Below are 23,934 nucleotides of genomic sequence, written 5' to 3' on the forward strand. Positions count from 1 at the left end.
TCGGTGGAGTGCGTCCTCACCACTGTGGCTAGCATCGACTTATGGAGCGGTGCACTGTGGGTAGTTATCCCACAGTCTCCGCTACTCATTGGAATTCTGGGTTAAGCTCCCAATGCCTGATGGGGCAAAAACATTGTAGCGGGTGGTTTTGGGTACGTCATCAGTCGCACCTCCCTCAGTGAAAGCAACTGCAGACAATCGTTTCGCTCCTTTTTTCTGTGCAGATGCCATACCACGGCAAGCATTGAGCCCGCTCAGCTCAGCTCACCATCACCGCGGCTGTTGTGTCCTGGGTGCTGCTATGAAATCACTTAAAGAGACTCCATCAACCTGACGTCTAGTCACTTTTTAAAAAATGAATTGAAAGCAGTTCAAGAAATTACATTTGCCTCTCAGTTCAGTTTTTGAGGTTTTATCACTAATTTTCCTACATTTTGTTATTTTTTCCTCTTCCCTGTGCTGTGTCAAAGGCCCTTTCAGAGATCAAATGCTGTCAAGTGTGATTTTTTTAAAGTTCAATTTCCATGTCTATAAAATGAGTTTAATAGCACCTGCCTATCTTACAAGGGATTTATGAGTCTTAATCAATTAATATTTGCAAAGTTTTTGCAGATCCTTAGCTGCAACTTGCTTCAGAAGTATGAGGGATTGTTATTAATAATCTACTTCAAAAACTTTGTGTAAATAGTCCTAGAACAAGAAAAATAGTCTGTCCAGAGGAAAAATAGGTGATGTCTTTTGACCTTTTCTTTTTGGCCTGGCACAACTTTCTGTAAACTTTTCCTTGAATTTCCGTAATTTACTGGAAAGAAAGAACATACTGAACTGTGTGTCTAATTGCAGTCTGAGGTAGCTGGTCACTTGTGAAGGCTAACCACTGTAATGGAAAGTACTAGCTGTACCAAGTCTATACAATCTCCAGAATTTGTATTTTTGGCATAGGAATCACAACAAAACTACAAAAGAAGAAAGATTTTAACGAAAGTGGTCTTTACCTTCTAGTACCACTGATTCCTTGTGTTTACTGTAATGGGGTTTTTTTCCCTCTGTGGCTTTGTGCACTATCCTTTTATTTTTGGAGATGTGAGTTCAAATCCTTTTCAGGCCACAAATGAAAACAATCACCAGGATCCCAAGTGGGTATTTGTTTGTATCAGAGAAGCATTGCACATTTGCTTATCCTTGTTCAGGAAAGGCCCTGAACTGGAAAACAAGGCTATTGGTAGGATTTAAAAAAAAAAGGGATTCAAGATGAGTCTTTATATGAATAACAAGAATATCCACAAGTACTTTGGATAGTGTGAAAATAAGGGATATATAAACAATCATGCTTCAGGACATGGATAGTATAAAAACAAGGGATATGTAAACAATCATGGAAACCACTAACTGCTGGGGTTAGAAAAGTATGTGCACAGTTTTCTGTCTCAGGAATTTTATACCTTCCTCTGAAATATCTGGTATTATATTTATATATATATACTGGGCTAGATGGACCACAGACCTGTTCCACTGTGGCATTTCATACATTCCTATGTGTTGCACAGCAGGATTGAAGTGCATTGGCCAAGCTATCTTGAGAGTCCTCTCCCATACTATTATCTGGATCTAGCCAGTCCTACTAGTTCCTTAATTCTAAAAGTGCCAAATTCAAACAAAATAATGGAAAGAAAACTCATAAATAATGTGTGTATTTTCACAGACATCTCAGTTACCTGACAATAAGTATAATGCCGTCTGCTAGGAAATGGAATCTACAGCTAACAATGAGAACAAGTATTGAGAAGATCAGCAGAAGCTCTAAGACTTTTGACACTAGGTCTACTACTGGTTTTGACTTTGCAGATTTGACACTGTCAACGGCTATACAATTATCTAAATAACTCTGCTAAGAGTTTCTTCTACATACTATGCCTTGCAACTTACGCTAGAAATAAATGTATGAAAATTATGCATACAATTAGCAACCTTGTCTGGAGCCAAGAAAAATATCTAATGCCTCTAACATTTTGGTAATTAAAAATACATCCCACCCATAGCTGCACATTAAATAACTTGGAATTATTTGGATTCACATTGTGAAATGTTGGGGGAATATTTTCAATATCTTTAGGTTTCCCTTCAGCTCTTCAGACAGATGAAGGGATGTGTTTTTCCAACAACAAAACTGGATACTGCCAGCGATCATCAAATTGATGTCCCAGGGGATATTTCTATACAAGTGAAACTCAGGTGGCCTAACAAACTCTGCATCTGTCCATTTTTTTCAGATTTTAATATGTCCTTTAGCTACGTTTTCAAATGCTGCAGGATTTTTGTATTATTTTTTGCTCCATCTGGATTCCATTCCTTATGATTTCAATTCAACTCCTGAGTCATCTTGCTGATTCATCTCTTCCTTTTGCTAAAGGGACCCCACAACCTTGCTGTTACCTCATTAAAACATGTACTTATTGCTTGCAAATGGCCCCATTACTGGCATCTGCAAAAAGCTTTAGCCTCTAGATAATGTAACATATGTGTTGCCCGCTCACCTGGGTAATAATTGTTTCAGAGGCTGCTTGAAAAACGAGATAGTCCACAAGCATGCTTAGCCTGAGTAAAATTAACTATGTAATGAATTGCCTAACCATTCAGAATCCTCAGAATTTACTGATAACCATGGAGTTGCTAAGTCAAGAACATTCTTTGTGGTTTAGGAAATCTAAAAAAAATCTAAAAATCTATTAGGACAGATTTTAATCTCATTTAGAGGACCTATTTCTGCAGTGCTTTGCAACTTGTGTCTTCATGTACACCTGTGCAAAGTGTATGCATTGTGGCTTTAAAATGATACCTTATCAGAATTATGCACTCACTTACACTGGTGGTAAGATTTTACACTCACTCTTCACTCACTTTGCAGAAGTATATTTGGTGATACAAGCTGCTAAGACAGAGAGAAAAATTAAGCCCACTGTTTCTGCATATTTGTAATTCATTGACTTCAGTTTAGTGACTCCTGATTTACTTACATATGGGAACAGAATTACTCTTGACTTGCATGGTTTAACTAGGAACAGGAGTAATTTAGTCCTATGCGATACTGTCCATGGCAGATCAACTGATCTAGAAATGCATAAAATGAAAAATCAAGCTTGCTCTCCATTAACGACCTGCTACTGTTGTCAATCATGCTGTGGTCTTCTGTACTTGGAGCATCTATTTGTATGGTGTCCCTCTGAATCCACTAATTCATGAATGGCCGCTATGTGCTTCTTTCTTTCTTTCTATTCACAGCAAGCAATTGATGATGAAGTGATAGCAATAGTTAGGAAAATGGCATTAGGTGGAGGAGAGAGGAATATTTTTGTCTGTTAAAAGAAAAGCAGAGAGAAATTTGGAATCTCTCCTATTTTAATCATTAATGTGGCCTTCATTACATTCAGTCTGTAAAATGAGGTTTCATCAGCTAGCCTGAATAAAGATGATGTTGCTGATTTCCCATCATCAAAATGCACTTATGAGAAAGAATATCTCCTTCTGTTCTTGTTTTCTGGTCTTCAGTTAGTTTTAAAATGCTGTTGAGTTACTACTTGTATATTTTCCCTACCATCAGTGGTTGCCAAGTCATTAATAATATAAAATAGCAGAAAAATCCTGTATTACAGATGCAGATTTAAGTTTACATCCAAAATTAAGTATTTTGGGTTTAAGCTTCAACGGCTTCACTTTCACTCTTATTCCCCCCCGTGTAATTATTATATTATCTTAATAGCAGTGTCATATACAAGACTGCATATTAGTGTGAAAAATACATCTTTTTAAAGATTGTAGTGAACTTAAAAAAATTACAAAACAAAGACACTTCCTTAGGTGGCTTGAAAAATATGTTCATTATGCACTTTTCTTTGTACAGAACCGAGACACAAAAGAAAGAGGGAAGAAATCCCATTGCCACTCATTAATGGGCAATTTTGGGAAACACAAGGTAGGTGGAACTGCAGTGTCTCATTTCTGTTGTTTGTCTAAGGGTTCATAAATAGAGGTTACTCAATGACCATAGCAGAACCAGGTCCTATACTTCCATTTTGTAAAACTGTAATTTTTCATAGCTTTTAATTGCATTTCAGATAATAATATCTGAATTTTTGTGGAGTTGCATGATCTGATTCTTTAATCTATTATACCATTTTTATGGCAGAATAACTCCATTTAATCATGCTGGTTTAATTCAAATGAAATCAGTGAAGTTACACTAGTGTGGAAGTAGCATAATGGAGAAGAGAATCAAGCCTATTTGTAATTAGATCATAAAATTGCACTGGTTTAAAACTAGCAGGTTTTTGTTGTTGTTGTTGCTTTAGCTAAGTGCACATGTTCTTTGTTCAATCTTTGTTTTTCAGGGAACTAAAAGGTAAAGCAATAAGAAATTCTATCCATTCAATACACAGGTGATTTCTACAAGTAACATACACGCTAATGGGCATTATACATTGGAATCCCATGTACCGATGAGAGAATAAATGCTCTATGCTGGGATGCTAGATAAAGAAATCAGTTGCTAAAAAACTGAAAGTACTGGCTACCCTGAGGAGTGGAAAACGTTTTAATAATTTAATTACTTCAACTAATTATTCTAATTGGATATAGCCAGTTGGATGCCCCATTTACTTCATATCGTTGCTGAAATAAATAAGGCAGAGTATTATTATTTTTAATGACTATTGCAGACAGACCAAGACAGACTTAGAATAACATAACTCTTAGAACACTGTCATTTTCCATGCTGGCAGCCAAAAGGATGCTTAAGAGAATATGTAGTAGTAATATTCTTCACATGTACAGAGACCTCCAACTGAGACTCTCAAAACTCTAAGCAGACATTAATGAATTCTCACAACAGAACAGTATGCGGGGTAACTTTAAGTGGATACACTGTGAAAGAAGGTAAACCGAGGCACAGGGGATTGAGGCCAATATTTTTAAATATTAGTATCTAAAATTACCAACCTAAATCTAAATTTAGGCTCCTAAATAAATGGCCTTATTGGAAGCTGTGTGTGCACAGCTCCTGTGAAAATCAGGATACTTATTCAAGTGTATTAAATATACATGCTTTGAAAATTTGGAACTTTGGAAATCAGGGTTAAGTAAATACATCAGGTTCACTCAGTGAGTCATTGACAGAGCTGTAAGTCAAACTCAGGAGTACAGACTCCCAGGCCCCTAGATTTAAGACTAAACAGCATACATAATCTCCAAAAGGGTTGATCATTCTTATTTCAGCACTGAAGACAGCAGGATCAACTCAGTTATGGTCATTATTAGTATACAATATTTAAATGAAATAAAATCTGTGAAGTTCAGATGCAATGTAGTAGGAGTAATCTGCGAGAGAAAGGAAAAGGACTTCTCACTTACACAGTAGCCACTTAATACTGAGAGGGGAAATTAAAGAGCTCTTTGAACTGCAGTCATAATGTCACTGAATATGTAAGAATGTTGAAATCAAAGAGACTACACTGTAGAGAAGATATTTTCAGTAAACTGGCTACTTGTTGGCATCACAAAAGCTACAGTTGGCAATCATTATTGCTATTTAAAAGAGAGATGCTTATGAAAAGAGAATTCTTTTGAAATGTTAGCCTTTTTATTGTAGATAGACATTTTATTGTGTATTGTATGGAATTAGAATCTTTTGATCGATTCCTATCCTGTGTGGCTCATAAAACAGAAACAAATTTTAAGATGTTTGAAAATTTAGCCTGGAGACTGTTCAATTCTTTGTGAATGCATTTGTTAATCTTCTCTTATAAATGGCGCAGAGGTCATAGTTGGAAGCAATGCATTTTGTATTTGTGTTACTGTCTATTAAAGATCTTTTGCTATTATTAAATATACTATGGTACATTAGAAACCCAATATGACCAATACTAGTTTAGTGGAAACAGCAGTCATAATTTTGGTTTTATTACAGGCCAAATGTTGACTCTCCTCATTTTTGTCCCCCCCCATAAAATTCCCTAGCTTCTTCTTTGGCCTTCTTCTTTGGCCCCATTAGCCTTTGCAAAAGCACACATGCAGGTTATTGGTACCAAAAGTATAGTGCAAGTGAAGGAGGACTGTAAGGTGATAGTGGGTCCAAGGGTGTGGTGGGATTCACATGGATGATGCCTATAAGCTCTGTCCCAGATTGCCACACTGCTGCTTTAATCCATGGAGTGCCTGTGGGGTGTGAAGACCTTGGATTTTGTGAGAGTAAAAATTAGGACACAAGAGCTGACCCCACAGATCCTATCTTGGCCATCTCTTATCCTGTATTTGCAGAGTTGCCAGCAAGAATGTAGCCCCATGTTCTCTAATACATTACATTGAGACAGTAAGATGATGGCCATTGCATATTTTGAATCAAAACCAGATCTGCTATTTTTTTTAATCATAGAAATGAGATATATAAAATACCAGTCAGGTCACCTTGTGCACCTTTGGGGCATCTTAAACTCCATTTAATGTCAGTAAAGTGTGGTGGATTTACATGGCAGATGGATTCATTGATTTCCCTAACAGAAAGCTGTCAAATCAAGGTCCAAATCTCATAGCACATCTGATGATGAAGAAAGTCAGCAAAATTCTTCTGGAAAGGAAACTGGGCAGTTGTACAGGTCAGAAATCCCCACAATTTTTCACTTCATTGAAACTAGAGACATGTTTGCCATTAAATGTCCATATTATGCTTTATGCCATCTCAGTGACCTAAGTCAGTTCTCAATAGAAAATCTGTTGTGTCACCTGCATTGTTTAAATGTATTTCCGTAACTATAAAATCCCAACACTGAGTTACATGGCGTTTCAGTGAAATACAAATAATGATGACTCTTAAATTAAATAGAAATGGTGCAGCAATACTTTGCTAGTGAAAAAAAGTCGGAGTCAATTTTACATGAAAATAGACTGAATAAAAGCACATCACAGCCTCTCCCAGTTCATTGCAGCTGAGAATGGAATAAATGCATTTTCAAGTATGCATTTATTGCATTTAAAATGTCCCTTTTGCTGATGTTTTTTCTAAAGCTGGTTGCTCACCTTGTTTTTGTTAGTATAACAGGATATCTAGAATGTGTATGTGTGTGTGAGAGAAAGACATAGAGAGAGAGAGAGAGAAACAAGAGTTTGGAATGAACCATAATCTTGCCCCAAATCCTGTTTAGTAAGCCTGTTGCCTTTCCTTTATTTCTTGCTATTTAAACTTATCTTTCAGTTAGGAAATAGCTATAGTTAGTATAGTATAAATAGATATAACCGTGCTCAGCTGTGAATTAATTTTTTGGTAAGTTGTGAAAAGGAATTACAGAAGAGAGATTTAAATAATTTTAAGTATTAAAAATAAAAATCTGCTTTGTTTTTAATATATAACGTTACTCAACAGGTTGGGCCGCCGGAGAAAAACCATGAAGTTGTGCCGTGCTCTTTCTGATTTAGTGGTGTACACAAACTCTGTGGCAGCCCAAGATATAGTAGATGATGGTGAGATTGTGGATGTAGATTTTTCTTATATAAGTGTTGTTATTTCACTTGATTATATATTTGGATGGGACACATGCCTATGGTCTTAAGTTTCCTCTATTTTCAGAGAACTTTTAAAAGTTGACCAGATAGCTCATCAGTTCTTGCCACCTATCTTTGTCCATGCAGAAAGATAATATAACACCTTCCTTTTCTTCCCCAGAGAAATGTGCCTTCCCGTGTTTCTTCAATTTCATTGTGAGTTTCATAATTTAGTAATCTTCTCCCTGTGTGATTCTGGGAATGCAGACTCTTTCAGGAGAAGCTTGTATAGTTTCACTGTATTATGAGATTTATCTTAGCTTTTATTATAACAGTATGCTACTATTATTTAATACTGATATTATGTAGTGCCCAGAGGCCCCAGTTGGGATCAGGATTCCATTTTGCTAGGTGCTGTATAGAGGTACACATGGTCTCTGCCCCAAAGAGCTTACTGTTGTTTTATTAGACAAGGGAAAATGGAAATTGACAGGGCTAAGATGGAATTTGAAGAGCAGATAGCCAAAAATGTAAAAACAAACAAGAAATTCTGTGTGTATGTCAGCTTGTATGGGAATATATGGGTTTTCGGACTACTAGTGAGTAAATGGAGTAATTAAGGAGGATAAAGTCATTGCAGAGAATCTCAGGCCAAGAAATCTAAAAGTGATTAGTCATTTTAGGTGAATTTTGGGTCTGATATTCAGATGCTGAATGCTCAGTATTTTCTGAAAATCCGGTCCCTTTAGAGTTTCTCTTGTTGGGCATCTCCACCTAGAATACTGTGCTTAGTCCTGGTCACTGTAGCTCAGAAAAAAGACAAAAATGCTCAGAGGAAAGATTTCTGTATTAAAAAAAATTGAAAAAATCCGGTCCCTTTAGAGAGAAGGTGAATAAGCGGAGGTGTGATTGATATAGAGGTGGTAGACTGGGTGCTGCAATTTACCCTTTCACATCAAACAAGGACTTGAGTACATTTGGTGAAACTGAAAGACAATAGATGTAAAATTGATTAAAGAAAATACTTCTTCACACATTGCCTAATAAACTAGAGGAACTCATTGCCGAAAGATGTCATTGAGTCCAAGAGCTTAGAAGCATTTTTACTAGGATTAGATGTTCATATGAGAATAAGAACATGCACAGTTTCAACAATAGGCTAAACGTTTTTATAGGGGAACTAAACCTTCATGATTCAGGGCACAAGACAACAACTAACTATCAGGGCTTAGAAGAAACTTGTCCTATGACCAGATTATTCCACAATCACTACTAAGGCTTTTGACACCCTCTTCTGACATATCTGGTACTGGCTACTGTCAGAGGTCTAGCTGTGGATCACAGGTCTAGTCTTTTAGACCAGCTCCTCATTTCCTAAGTGCTGAAAGTGAACAATTGTTCTTTTAAAGGAATATAAATGCTTTTCTATTGGCTGCAAACATTTCTTAATTTCCGTATCAATTTTTACTGCCTTTTTCAACTCTCCCAGAATAGTAATATAAGCAAAGATGAATTATGCCACTGAGCAGCTTTAAATATCTGAAAGTGACAGATATTGCTCAGTGGCTCTGTTTAATTAGAGTCTCTGTCTCCATATGGAAGATAGAAAAAACAAATTCAAGTGCAAGGGTTATTTCTGCTTTAAAAAATACTATGCAGAGAATTATGAACCTACATTCAAAAGCACTTCAGCCATAGAGACAAGCTATGTAAGAGTGCAGGACAATGCCTACTGACTTAGGGAAAAGTGAGAGTCAGGATAATGTTTTAGGCCCCAAATGAAAACCCAAGCTTTCATGCAAATATTTCCTCTAGTGGAATGAATTTAGGAGACTGTGGATTGCATATGCATTCTCCTCCCACGGATCTGGGGGAGCCACAGGGAAGGGCATCCCCAGATCCATAGAGGAAGGAGCTGACTTTCTGTGGGGCTGAGCTGATTACTCTCTGCCCCTGGCTACAAGGCTTCAGCTAGATTTTAGCCATGCTGTCATTGTCTGAGTCCTCTGTAGCTTCTCACCAACAGTTCCGGCTGGGGCTTTCCAGGATATGATGCATTTTCAATTAACATGGACTCCTGCCTGGTTTTCCACATAAGCCTGGAAAGCAAGAGGCTGAGCAAGGGACAGTCCTGCAAATGGAGATTGGTGCCTTTGTCCATTCCGTCCCTTTCCAGCTCTTGCCCAAAGCCCCGTAGAGGAAAGACCTAGTGGCACACACTTGCAGGTGAGGTAGGGCAAGGTTACAGAAAGAGCATAACAGCAAGGCAGTGCTATTCTGAGGTTTATGTGATCTGTCCTTCCAGAGGCTCCACAACCCCCACACATAAATCCAACCTGCCAGCAAGAGTTCCATTCCTGATTCCACATCCATGTTCTTGTCTGACGCCAGTGCCAGCAAGACATGGTGGAGCCTGAATTCCCTAGCTTCTTCTTTGGCCTTGGCTTGGAAGGTTGAACTTCACCCAGCTTTCTGGTCCATACAGTGATTTATGGAGTGATGGGGTGTGTGGAAGAGGATTGTCAAAGTCCGAGGGGATTTGCAGGCTGTCAGGAGGCAGCTGAAAGGTGTCATGGTATATGGAGGTAGGATGAGGGAGAACGTAATCATACGTATAGAAAGTGTTTGTTCATTATACAACAGCTTTATTGAATTTAACACAGTTAAGGAATATTGCCAAATGGGAATTAGTGGCTATACTGTATATCTTTTCCACTTGATCTCCAGCTGTAAGAGATATGATGATAGTCTATCTGTGAATCTAGACTAACTCCACTGATGTCAGTCCAAATTACTCTAGATATACACCAGTGTAACTGATCTGTGAATATAGCAATTTGTCTCACAGTTGTTATTCTTGTTTTTTTTAAAACTATAAACACATAGGGACTATGGGAAATGTGTTATCATTCAGTGAAACAAGGGCCCACCAGGTAGTGCAACAGAAGTCTGAGCAATTTATACTTTACAACCAGAAACAGCTCACCAGAATCTATCCATCTGCATATCGGATTGACTCCAGCAATTTCAACCCCATACCATACTGGAATGCTGGTTGCCAGCTGGGTAGGTGTTTTATGTATGTAATGTTTTCACATGGGCTTTATGTTAAATGCAAGTTACCGTTATACTTATCAATGATTCCTAAATCTATTAATTCAACAGTGGCATTAAACTATCAGTCTGATGGGCGCATGATGCAGGTTAATCAAGCAAAATTCAGGATTAATGGCAACTGTGGGTATGTCCTCAAACCTCAGCAGATGTGCAAAGGTAATGTCATACTACACATTTATTATTATATCAGTTATTTTAGAAAATGACTTTGCAGTCAGTTTCCCATTATTTTGCATTTAGAGCTACATATCTAGAATAAAACAAGGAATTAAAACAAGAACTTGTGTGGGAGCTTTTTGACACATATATAAAATAATTAACTTGGTTTGCATCTGACTTTTGAAATGATTAATGATAGGCACATTTGCAGTGTTTGCTATCAACCTTAAAAAAACGACTGCCAACTTTATGAATATGTAAATACTTTAATATGATCTCTCAGAGTTAATCTAGGTAAGTTATTAGCACCCAGTCTTGTGATATGCTGGGTCCCTCCTACAAAGTGTAGACCAGCCCTCAGCAATTTGGGAGGTGAAGTTGCTTAACACCCCATAGCAGTCAGCTTTTATGGCCTGATCTGTCACTGAAATCAATAGGCGTCCTTGTATTTCTAGAACAGGAGTCAGTGATCCCTTATGCTCATACAGTGAGCACATTTCTATTTGTTTAGGGTTTTGGTTTTGCCACCATCATTTTAAAATCACATTATTTCTTTGAGCCAGATTAACACTGGAACTGGTAGGATCATTTTCGTAAAATGGGCCTGGGCCTATGTAGTTATTGGTCCTTGAATGAGCCCTTTGCATCCGGGTGAATGTCATTCTTAGAAATTAAGTTATAGACTGGAGGCCCAGTCAAGCGCGTGATTATATGATGTTATTTATTCTATGCATTCGGGAGGGTAGAAGTTCTGTTTTTTTCTCCTTTATAGGATTTCTAATATTAAGGGTTTTATTTTTTCTCATTCTCTGCAAACTTCTAGGTACATTCAACCCTTATTCTGGTGATCCACTTCCTGCCAACCCTAAAAAGCAGCTTATTCTCAAAGTCATTAGTGGACAGCAACTACCTAAACCTCCAGATTCAGTATTAGGAGACAGAGGGGAGGTAAAGTAGTTTGAGTGATACTAAATATTTTTTTCCACTATAGCTGCCATAGAACGCCTAGGAGTGACATGGCAGCATTTGTTCTAAAGAGAGTTTTTCTCTTAAATTAAAATATGCCAGTAATTTTCAGATGTTCAAGATTTGCACATTAGATCTGCATTTTTCCCACAATCCCTGTATTCTATATATTCTGCTGGTTAGTATTTCTTTAGCTGTTAGCACTGATCTGAAAGTTTATTCTACCTAGCCACATATCCCAGTGTCACAAAACAGCAGTGATGAAACCTACATCATCCTGTAGTCTACTGTGGCATTTCCCATAATCATACTACTGGGAAAATCACACTGAGCAGTGACTTAGCAATCAAATGTGCATTTATGTGAGAGTTTAATAGAAAATAATCCTGTATATATAATGACGAGTTGCTTTTAAATTGTTGTTTTTTAAAATAGATAATAGATCCTTTTGTCGAGGTTGAAATTATTGGGTTACCTGTAGATTGCTGTAAAGACCAGACCAGAGTGGTTGATGACAATGGTAAGATAACGTACTCTCCTTCTTCTTTTCTGTAGTAAATTATTGATTAATTATGCATAACTAGAGGAACACAGAATAATTTACCAGAGACGCAAAGTGATGAACATAGTATTTTTGGTCACACTTTATAGTAAAATAATATTTATCAATAGTTTATAAACAGTTAATAAACAGGTCAAAAAGTTGTTTAAAATAAGGGCATATAACTATCTATAAAACCTTTACTGATGTAGAACCATCAATAAAACATATTCCTCATGTCTATAATATGCTTATAACTTCTATTAATCATTTATTAGCCTTTCATAAGTTATTTATAAATGTACCCTTAATATGAAGTACAACCATATTTTCAAATAATGAAAAAGATATTGCTAGATCAATGCAGAGGAGAGCTGTGGAATGCTGGGGTGACAACTGCTGACCTACTAATCCTTCAGGGATTGCATGGACTTTTTTCTCTTGTGGTTTAAGCCCCATCTATACAGGGTTTTTAATCACTCTGAGAAATTGTGTTTAACATCAATTCCAACAAAATCAGTTTCAGCTGGCCATTGCTGATACGGTTTGGACAAAAGTGTGTTAGAAACTGTGTTTAGCCCAAATTTCTTAAAAGTGTAAAACATGTCCATGCTTAGACATGCTAATATGGTTTGGTCAATCAGTGTAAATGGGGCCATACTATGCTGTAATCTAGGGCGCTACATAATGCAATTATTCAGGCATGGTTTGCCATGTCCATATTGGCCAGCCAAACCAAGTTAGGAATTGGTTAGACTCAGAATTTTCCACACTCCAATAACAATTATGTTATGGGGTCCCGGTTACTTCACTCCTCTGATAGTTAGAAACCTTTGTCTAATTTCAAGCCTAAACTTGTTGAAGGCCAGTTTATATTCATTTGTCCAACATTGTTCCTTAACTTAAATAATTCCTCCCCATCCTTGGTGTTTGCCCCTCTGATGTATTCATAGAGAGCAATCATATCTTCCCATAGACTTCCTTTTGTTAGGCTAAACAAGTCAAGCTCCTCAAGTCTCCTCACGTCAGGCAGGTTCTCCGTTCCTCTGGTCCTCCCAGTAGCCTTTTTCTGCATCTGTTCCAGTTTGAATTAATCTTTCTTAAACATGGGAGACCAAAACTGCATGTAGTATTCCAGATGAGTTCTCATCAGGGCCTTATACAATGGTAATAACACTTCCCTCTCTCTACTGGAAATACTTTGCCTGATGCATCCTAGGATTGCATTAGCCTTTTTCATGGACACATCACACTGACAGCTCATAGTCATCTTATAGTTGACCAATATACTCATGTCTTTCTCATCCACTGTCACTTCCAACCGATAAATCCCAAGTTTGTAGCAAAAATTCTTGTTGCTAGTCCCTACGTGCATGACCGTAAACTTTTCACCATTCAATTTCATCCCATTTCTATAACTCCAGTTTTCATGATTGTCCTTATGTGATATTCTGATCCTTCTCCATGTTATTATGTCCCTGATGGTTTGAGAATTACCTTATAATGATTGACAAGGGTGAAATTTCCTTGCTGATTTTTAGCTTGGTCTGCAGTTTTTGATAGTATTTGACTATAAATTATTGTTACTTGTTCTTGGCATATACCTAGGGACATGGAGGAGGCTAGCACAGAGCTACTGTGCCAGCTCTGCTCTTGCCAGAGGGTCTCCTTGTATAGAGGACATTTCCTGAGGCTGTTTTCTCCCCCTTTATGGCCCTTTTACTCCACCAAAGCTATATAGAGGCAACAGGACATACATGAGAATCAGGCCCTGAATATTTTAATCTTTTGGGGTCTATTCTTCTCTGCTACATCTATGTGTAATTCTCTCTCCAATTGTTATTGAGTTATATTCTTAGGGACAGATTCTGCCATCCTTGCCTCCTGTTAAGTAATACTATAGTAATACCTTGTTATGCTTGTAGTCCCATTTAACACTAACACTGGTGAAGGTACCCATAGTGATTACAATGGGACAGTTTGCAGGGTAAGTTATTACACAGCATGTGAAAGGGGTGGCAGGATCTGGTCCTTAATTAGGCAGGTAACAGTTATGACGTATTCAAGCCACAGTCCCTAGAGAGTGAAGAATGGGCTGGAATCTCCTAGTTAGCAAGAAGAGAAGAAAACAAGGCTAACCCTTCCATTTTTAACAAGAGTCCTGGGAAGAGGGCAGGTGTGAGTAGTAATTGACCTGCTCACTGTAGAATCATGGAAAGAGCGACATGACAAAAGCTGTCTGCAGGTAAGATGACGACTAACACCAGAACCAAGAAAAACAAAATGGTTAAGAAAAATTTTGTGTCAACTATATCAGTCAGATTCTGTATTAATTTTTTTTCACATCAGTGTTAGACTGCAAAGCTTGATAGCATATGGAACCAAGTGACTGTGTTTTGATGGATGATATATCCTTGGATCTTGAGCTTTAAAATTTTGCTTTCTAGCCAAAAATTGCGGGAGTGGGAAAAATAAGATAATGGAGTGGGTGAGAAGGGAGAATGCCTTCCTCACAATCTCTCTCTTTTCTCTGGACTCTGCTTATGTCTCCTTTAGGTAGACGTCTCTAGTACCAATCATACATGTATGCATGGTATATACAAATAATGAGAAACAAAATGAAAACAAACCGTGCCACAGACAGCCTCTCTGCCACATCAGCCCCTATGGGACACAAGGCTAGCAACAGAGTGGAACGGCCAGGGAGATGCGGCTGTCAATTCTCATGTATGGCAGTGACCCATGGAGAAACACAAGGATAGTTCCTGGGCATCTTGGCCCATCTGAGCTTGACCTGTCACACTAGTAGCACAGCAATCTGCCCTGCCATGCTGCCACATGCAGATTCTCTGCCTGATGCTCAATCCAGACTCTTTCTGTAGTTCATAAAAGTTGCCAGAGAGATACCACTCATTTTTCTGCATATAGGTCTCTTCACACAGCTGCCTTGGCACATCGTAGTGCTGCATTTTGCATTGTAATTTACATATACTGCATTAGTGGCTATTCTCCTCACTCCATCCTCTGGGCTTGCCAGGCATACAGTTCAACTCCCATGTAGCAGCCATAAAGCAAAGGTCCCACTTAGAGAAGTGACATGGCTATGTTGCAGCTTCTTCATTTATTTGTCTGCTAGTGACTCTTAGGGATTTTTTGGGAAATAATGTACATTCACTTGTGCATCAGGTCTGTTTGAGTGGCAGCTTTCCTTATCTCTGGTTTTCACAGATAATGACATCATCATCGGCTGCTGCTGTTGTATTTTCCTGACTTTCTATTCTGTGTGTCCCATAGGATTTAACCCTGTTTGGGAGGAAACTCTCACTTTTACCATCCACATGCCTGAAATAGCTTTGGTTCGATTTCTTGTTTGGGACCATGATCCTATTGGTCGAGATTTTGTTGGACAAAGAACTGTGGCCTTCAGCAGTCTTGTGCCTGGTTAGTTCCACTCGTTGACTTGACTTTGATATTTAGTTGAAAATAGAAGGAAGGGTAGTTTTGTAGTTAAAGCAGAGAATGTAAAATGGAGATAAATACTTATTTACTTCACTAGGGGGTTGTAAGGCTAAACTCATTAATGTTTGTGAAGCCGTTTGAGGTTCTCAGATGGAAGATGTTATGGAAGGGGACTGTATTATTATAAATAAACAATTGCTCAGAGTTACTGTATATGTAATGTATAATTGCAAAAGATATTGTATGGACAGCCTTGCTAACTGCACATAAAATACATAGTGCTGATTCTTTGTTACTTTGTTTTCTCATTTTATTAGGCTATCGTCATGTGTACTTAGAGGGACTGACTGAAGCATCCATATTTGTCCATATAACAATCAATGAAATCTATGGAAAGGTAGGTATACATGGGAACATAAATACTTTACAGATGTTTCTGTATCGTACTGCTGGCAACAATGGGTTAAGATGCATCAGTATAACCAAGTAGAATTAATGTGGGCTCTGACTGATTCCTACAATTTTGGAACATGGCATTTTTCATATTGGATCAGACCAGAGGTCTATTAAATCTAGTGTCCTGCCTCTGGCAAGAGTAACAGCTAATGCTCCAGAGAAAAGCAAAATATACAAAACAGCAGCAACAATAACAAGAGAGATAGGGCCTGATTCTCCACTGCTCTGCACCTTGTGTCATCATTTACATCAGTGCAATTTCACTCCCTTAGCCCTTATGTAAATGACTGCACAAAGCACAAGGTGATGGAGAATAAGGCCATAATATAAAATTCCCCCGCCCGACCCTTGCAGAAGATCTCTTTAACCTCAAAGCAATATCATTGCCGTAATCCTAGCACACATAACTGTGAATCCTCTTTTCTTTGTCACCTAATATTAATTTCTCACCTAGGTACAGTATGTAAATCCCTATAGGCTCATTTTAAGTTACTTTATTTTTAAAAAGTAATTGTCAAGAGCTGTAGTCACACCATTAGTTCTGGGTATTTGACAAGACATTTTAAACTCCAATTTTAATTCTCAGCTATTTAAGTTTTAGCATGTGAAGTGTTGTTGCTTTTCTGCGATGTTTCTAAAGATGAAAAATTTTAAAACTTCAAGTTTTAAAATGAAAGCAAAAGCTCAGTCTATTACTCATTATTTCAGCGTTAGCTACCTCTGTTCAACCCTTTACAAGAGGTATACAAGTTACTATAAATAGGTGGTTAAAAGAATTACCAGAAGTCAATGGCATAGATAAGATAATTAAAACAGAGAGAGGTACCAAGAACAAAAAGGACCTTCATTTCAATGACTATATTTAGATTTATTTTTTAAGGAGTGTGAAAAGAGGAATTACGTAGCTCAGAGTCTCTCTCTCTGCTCAGAGCAGCTCTAAACAACAGGATCTAAAAGCAACACCACCAGCGCTTTGTATGCACTAGAGCGCCTACAGTTGCTCCAACTAGTAGATCTGCATCAGCGGAAACATTTGAGGGGAGAAGGCGAGTGTAGACGGGGCCTAGGTCACCAGTTTTAACACCGTCCAGATCAACAGTGACTGAATTCATGACCATTTCATAAACATCCTGCCCTATGTTAAATCAGTTGGCGATGTCGGTTCAGATTCATGTGTACAGGTGTTTACCCCACAATTGGCACCCTGGTCTCAGCATGTACATGGGATTGAATGCACATGGGAACTGAATTACTTGCTCTTACCTCTGGAAGTGGTCCCTTCAACAAAGGGTGATGGCCATTGCAGAGCAACTTGCATTGACACTACCTGGGCTGTTTCTGTTCTGTGGAAACACAGAGATCCTCAGTCTCCAAAGTGATCAGTCTGGCATCTTTCACCAACACTAAATCCATTTTAAACGAAAATTAAAAGGACTGAAGAAAATATATAGGTGCTCCCAGGATCTGTAGGTATCCAGATGCACAAGTTAATACAAGTGAAATCCCATGCCATTTACGTTCAACAGGGATTGCTGTTTGACTCACATACTCTTCAGAGAGGACCGAGTTAAAGGGAAAAAAATTTCTGAGTAATTTCCTAGTATAATTGGGCTGAATGGTAGCACTAGGAGAAGATTTAAAAAACACCCTCTGAGGCTTGAGCTTTTCTTTATAAAATTTTGCTCTGCCACCAAATGCTTACTGTAATGATGGACTGTATTGTTTTTTTACAAGATATATTTAAAACCTGGAGGTACTTTCCATACCCTGTATAACCGAGGATACCGAGTGAAGTGTCTATCTGAATGAGATTGGTGTAAGACTAATAATCTATTTTAAATGATTTAACTATAGAGAACTACTTACACCAACTATCTTGCTTGCTTGTGTCACAGCCTTGAAAACATTAGCCAAATATGTCTGCATTTGTTTTCCTTTCAGTGGAGTCCTTTAATCCTCAATCCCAGTTATACTATATTGCACTTTCTAGGAGCCACTAAGGTAGTCTTCATTAGCATGCACTTTGCACTTGCTGGGCACAGATTTATCAAACAGTTCCCAGTCACATGATATACCATAACTACTATATCTCTTCATTCCTCATTAAGAGTCTGCAATATTTAAATGTTGCTTTGATCAAGCCCATGTCATAAAACTTTACGTTAATGGGCAGCCTGTCACTACAGAGCATTTCTTACAATCTTGTCAGCTCTGATTAGGAAACTTCTATTAAAGATCCACAGTAATTATGGCAGGCTGCCTTCCTAATGAGGGGGAATTCATACATGCATGAATTCATGGTGACCTATGCTGATTGTTTCCTGGTCTGAATATGTGTGAATTAGTTGGTGTGAATTTTTGCTTTGCTTTGTTTTTTGATGTTGCATTCATGATTCACACATATGTATTCAATAGCAGTTTAAATCACAGGCTGAACTTAAGGAATGTGATTGTTTTCTTTTTTTCAGAACAGGCAGCTGATAGGACTCAAAGGGTTGTTTAACAAGAATCCTAAACACAATTCTGCTGAAAACAATGGGCATTATGTGCGGAAACGATCAATTGGTGATCGAATTCTCCGACGCACGGCCAGTGCTCCGGCAAAAGGCAGGAAGAAGAGCAAAATGGGCTTTCAGGAAACTACAGAAATTAAAGACGGTACCTCTGAGCCAACAGTCATGAAAGACAAGGAAGAAGTTATAAAGCGTACAACCAGGAGTTTGCAAGCACGTCCTGCTTCTATGCCAATTGACAAATTCCTTCTGATGGGATTGTCTTCACCAGAATGTGAAACAGTTAAAGACACCAAAAGAAAAGAAAATACCTCTGGTAAGATGCTTCCAAAGTGACTTTTAGTGTAGTAGCTTTAAAACCGTATTAAGATCAGTACTGCAATCCTCATATGAGTAGTTCCATTGAACTCATGTGAATAAGGACTGCAGGATCAAGCCCAATAGGATGTAAAATGACTGTTGTGCTTATCAAAGTGATATACAACAAAACTGTCACTTGCATTTTTAAAGTTCTTCCTGTATCCTGACAAGTGAAACCCAAGAAAAGTTTCCTCTCCCCAGACTAGGCAAGTGGATTACAGTATTTTCCACAGATTTGCTTAAAGAACACTTGTCAAGTTTCTTTTCATATTTAAAAAAGTTAGTTTATTAGCAGTTGATTTTTTAAGTATCCTTTAGAAGCTTGAAGATGAAATCTACATCCCTGCCAAAATTGTTTTTTCTTCAATCATTTTAAAGCTCTGGGTTTGTTACTGTGAGTTTACGCATGAGAGCTATGAGCTGGCATTGTGTATTTTAAATTTTTTTTTTCAAGGAAAAAAAAGCAGGAAGCATTTGTTTTGGAAAGAAAGAAAAGCATTTGTTTTGTATATAAAGAAAAAAATGGACTTTGCACAAAGATGTAAAAGGGGAAAAGTAGGTCAAATTTGAATCTAAGAACCTTGACATTGTCCTTTAAAATTAACTTTACAAAATTATAAACCTGAATTATATGGGGAAAATGGTGGGCAAGGCTGGAATCTTAGTTATTTTTTATATTCCTAGATTAAAATATAAATGTTCACATGTAATATGTTTTGATTCTTGAAGTTACTCAGCCCAAAAGTATTTAAATCCACTGGGCCTGAGTTTGATATCTGATATACTGGGGTGAATCCAGTGGACTTTGGTGTAAAACCTGAGCAAATGAAATGCAGAGCCAGCTCAGCATGCCAAACAGGTGACACACACGAGCATCTGAATAGTTCCAGAAAGTCTGTAATTTTGTGGTATTGGTGTCTGAGACCTTTTTGTTCCTGATCCAGAGCTCTCACCCAGTCTGAAACATCTGAGCGGCACTTTTCGTTCTGCAAATACTCCATTCAGACACTTCCATGGCTCCAGGACTTGGCCATACCCCCTGCACCCTTCCTCCAGGTTCGGTGCTTTTGGCAGTGCAGAGCAGCAGTTCAGCACTCCTGTCTCACCCACTGCAATCCAAAAGCCAGATTAGCCCCTTCATGCTGTTCCAGTAATATAAAAAGGCTTTTCACCTGGCAGGAATGGCCCCTCAGGGAATAAGAGGTTTCTTCAGATAGTGCAGAGCTGCCCTCTTTTCAGTTCTCTTTTCAGTTCTTGATGCAGGAAGCATGCCTGGACCATGTTGGTGGCAGAAGGCATAGTCAGAGTGTGTCTGCATTCTGGTTATTCTTGGCTATGGACTGGCACCATACAGAGCCATTGCAGCCACTCTTAAATTAGAGCAGGCTTAGCCAGGCCCCTGGCAAGGGAAAGTCTATAGCCGTAAGCCATCTTTGCCCTACTGCATTCTTGGAAGAAACAGAATCTGGTCCCTAGCTTTTAAAAGCTGATTCTGGGGGAGCAGTGAGCAAAATGAAAACAAAGTTTGCCATCCTCCTGTATTCCTCCTTCAAATAAGTCATTAGGGAGGAATGGGAAAATCCCAATAAAGGATAAGACTCAGTTAGCAAGCCCTGAAATTCTGCAGAATCCTAGAATTCAAAGGTTCTCTCTTCTTCTGCCTGAAGGCTGTTGCAGTGTGGGCATCCCTGGTAGAGGATGTAGTAATTCCTGAAGACTCTGCAGGCAGCTAGATAGAAGACACCCTTAGAAGGGACTTCAAAGCTTCTTCAGTGTTCTGAAGGCCTCACTGGCAACAATGTGCTAGAGACACAGTGATCTGGTGTGATCTTCATAAAGGGCCACATCACAAAAGTGAATCAGCTAAGTTATCAGCAGATAGACAGCTCAGAATGGTCCATGAACCAAGCTGATATCCAGGGAGCTAGGCCACCTCCAAAGAGACCTATTTATGTTCAGCCAGAACACAAAAGTGAGGTTATTCTTCACCAGGGAACCAGACTAAATGTCACTGGAAATAGACTGTCTGGCACACAAATGACTGAATCAGCCTCTCTCCGCTTTCTCCTTCTTCCACTAGGAAGAGTGATTCAGAAGATTGGAATGACTGTGGCCTTCTCCTTCTTAAGCACCCTGAATTTGCTAAGGCGGCTGTGGTTCTCAGAGCTAGTGGAGCTGTTGCACAGGCAGGATGTACTCCATGGTCCAGCAGGCAGGCTCTCCTGTTCTCTGACCCACTTTTGTATCTCTGTCCAGTTTTTATCTTCCGTGAGGACTTACTGTATCTTTAGGGTCATACTCCAGAATAATTCACAACTAAGTTTAACTTTTTCTTTCCTACAGAGTAAGGAGCTTTTCTCCTAAAGTTTCATGTCTATAAGATAAAGTGTGGCACATGCTTGATGCAAGAAGAGCAACTAAAATGTATCTTAGCAGAACTGTTTCCTCCCACTCTAAATGATTGGGCCTGAAAGTACCCTAATCCTCCATAGCTAGCTGGATAAACTGTGGCATCACCAAAGCATATTCAGCCACAGATAAACTTATTCCATAAGGGATCAGAGTCAATTCAACATGTTCCGTGGTGGCCTGTGGGGACAAAGGGCATTAGCCATTACAGAGGAAATCTGTAATGCTATCACCATCTGGTCATCCATCACTACGTTAATAAAACACTAAAGGCTGGTCCTCATTCCTCTGCAGAAACATCCTTTGCTAGGAAGGTGCTCAGGGGCAGTGGTCCCAAAAAAGATGAAGACTGCTAATTTACAGAAAAGGGGAGCTTTCTTCTAGTGTCCTACTTATCTCTCCCTCCCTACTAATTTTCCCCTATTGATCACTCCTTCCCAGATGCCTTACACTGGGGGAAAAATCAAGGTCCAGAATGGAAAATTTGTTCCTTGACGATTTTCTTTCTGGCATTGATCTCTCCCTTCAGTCTGCCTCACCCAAGGTAAGTTACTTAGGTATCTTTACAGTGGCCTCTTTAGGGTCCATGTACATAGTTGACATAATCGAATAAGGCATTGCTGTTAAGAAGTAATAGTTAAGGTTAAGATTTTGTCATGGTTATTTTTAGTAAAAGTCACAGACAGATCGCAGGCAATAAACAAAAATTCACGGAAGTCCGCAACTGTGACTTTTATTAAAAGTAACGGGGGGGTAAGGATGGGGGCGAGGGCGATTACAACAAATGAAGCCCAAGCCTTGCATGGAGGTGGGGGGGACTGAGAGCCTGAGCTATGCCACATGGGGAAGGCTCCAGCCACAGCCATGCGGTTGACAGCTGCAGAGCCCCCGCCTACAGTGCCTCAAAGCTCCAGGCGCCCACCACCTGCAGTGGCTCATAGCTCCAGGGCCAGCGGCTCAGCGCTTCAGGGTCCCCATCTCCTGCAGCGGCTCAGAACTCCAGGGGAAGAGACTCGGAGTTCCACGGCCCCTGCCGTCTGTGGCAGCTCAGAGCTCCAGGGCCAGTGGCTCAGAGCTCCAAGGTCACAGGGTTGAAGCTGAAGCAGAAAATGTCCCAGAGGTCTCTGAAAGTCATGGAATCCGTGACTTCCATGACCTCCATGAGAAAATCTTATCCTTAGTTATAGTCGATCTCCTACTAAGGATCTCACGTATCTGTATAGCCTTGGAAGTACTTATCTTGAGCAAGGATGGAAGGGATGTGGCAAAGACACATGTACATGTGTGAACTGCCTATGGTATTTGTAGAAAAAAGAGGTTCAGCGCCGATTTTTCAGACTAGGGGAGAGGTCAGTCCCAGAAAGGAAATAATCAGGTTACAAATTGTCCGTATTTCATTACAGAAAGCAAAGAACAGAAGGCTGCTAAACTGAACCCAACAAAGGCTCATTGCAGCAAAATATTGTGGCTAAATTATTCTTCACTAACTTTACTAGAATTACACCAAGGTTGAATTTGGCCCTGTATATTTTGCTGTGTTCTCTACAGAAAGAAATCAAATATGGATCAGTTCAATCAGTATGTGGAGATACTCTCAACTTAATATGCTTGGTTCTGAGAACATTAGGAATGTTTTCATTGTTATAATTTGGGGACTGATCCTGCATTGCCTGTGCACTATAAACCCCAATGCTGGGAGTTTTGAATGCCCAATAAATGAGGGACCCTGCCCTTACTCTTTGGGGTTTTTTTTCTAGTTGTACCTTATTTCTGTTGAATGTTAGAAACTGTAATTCGTAAAAGGTCAATTTCCTGCTGTACATATCCAGCCCTAAGTTAGGTAAAAGTGTAGCTGAAGTTAACAGGGGTCTTACCTATGTAAGGAATGAGTAATGGAGGCAGGATTCAACCTATACAGTTGTAGAAATGTAACCAGAATTTGATAAGCTAATGTAGAAACATGTAAAATATATTCTTTCATGGAATTCAAAAACTTGTTCTCTTATGAATGCAGAAGTTTAGAAAGTTAAATGTTGTTAGAGACTCACAAATTAAATCTGAAATTGCACATAAACTGTTACCAAAAACATTATGTATGGGGTCCAACTATCTGATGTTTTACTCAGAGTTCTGATAAACATGCCTCTTGTTTCCAGATATATTATATTGTTTAACAGAGCTGTTTTGTTCTGTCTTTATTATCATGCTTCTTTATAGTACAAATCTGAATAGGAATACAACTGAAGGTAATACCACATGTACAAAATATGGTAACTCATTGACATTATTTACAACAAATATTACATCACGTGTCAGATGTAATAGACATTCAAAGGAAGCTTCAATGAAGTGCCTACAGCTATATTTTCTCATTTATTCATATCACACAAATAATTTTTCCTAACCTGCACAACCCCATAATTAAAT

At 38.7% G+C, this 23,934-nt stretch overlaps 1 protein-coding gene across 6 annotated transcripts in view; it reads left to right on the top strand.

Moving 5' to 3' along the window:
* The window catches only part of PLCH1 (phospholipase C eta 1), a 170,562-nt gene that overhangs the window by 142,562 nt on the left and 4,066 nt on the right, over positions 1-23,934 (top strand). For 3 of the 6 annotated variants that reach the window (XM_043492498.1, XM_038417647.2, XM_038417648.2), the window contains 11 exons: positions 3,899-3,970; positions 6,550-6,644; positions 7,409-7,506; positions 10,414-10,593; positions 10,693-10,800; positions 11,627-11,751; positions 12,205-12,289; positions 15,605-15,751; positions 16,087-16,166; positions 18,167-18,226; positions 18,694-19,054. In XM_043492498.1, coding sequence (XP_043348433.1) covers positions 3,899-3,970; positions 6,550-6,644; positions 7,409-7,506; positions 10,414-10,593; positions 10,693-10,800; positions 11,627-11,751; positions 12,205-12,289; positions 15,605-15,751; positions 16,087-16,166; positions 18,167-18,226; positions 18,694-19,054 — 1,411 coding nt within the window. The remainder of the gene's footprint in view (positions 1-3,898; positions 3,971-6,549; positions 6,645-7,408; positions 7,507-10,413; positions 10,594-10,692; positions 10,801-11,626; positions 11,752-12,204; positions 12,290-15,604; positions 15,752-16,086; positions 16,167-18,166; positions 18,227-18,693; positions 19,055-23,934) is intronic. The other 3 variants (XM_043492499.1, XM_043492500.1, XM_038417654.2) reach the window with 1 other exon arrangement.

Source organism: Dermochelys coriacea, chromosome 9, assembly GCF_009764565.3.
Source record: "Dermochelys coriacea isolate rDerCor1 chromosome 9, rDerCor1.pri.v4, whole genome shotgun sequence".
Taxonomy (NCBI): Eukaryota; Metazoa; Chordata; order Testudines; family Dermochelyidae; genus Dermochelys; species Dermochelys coriacea.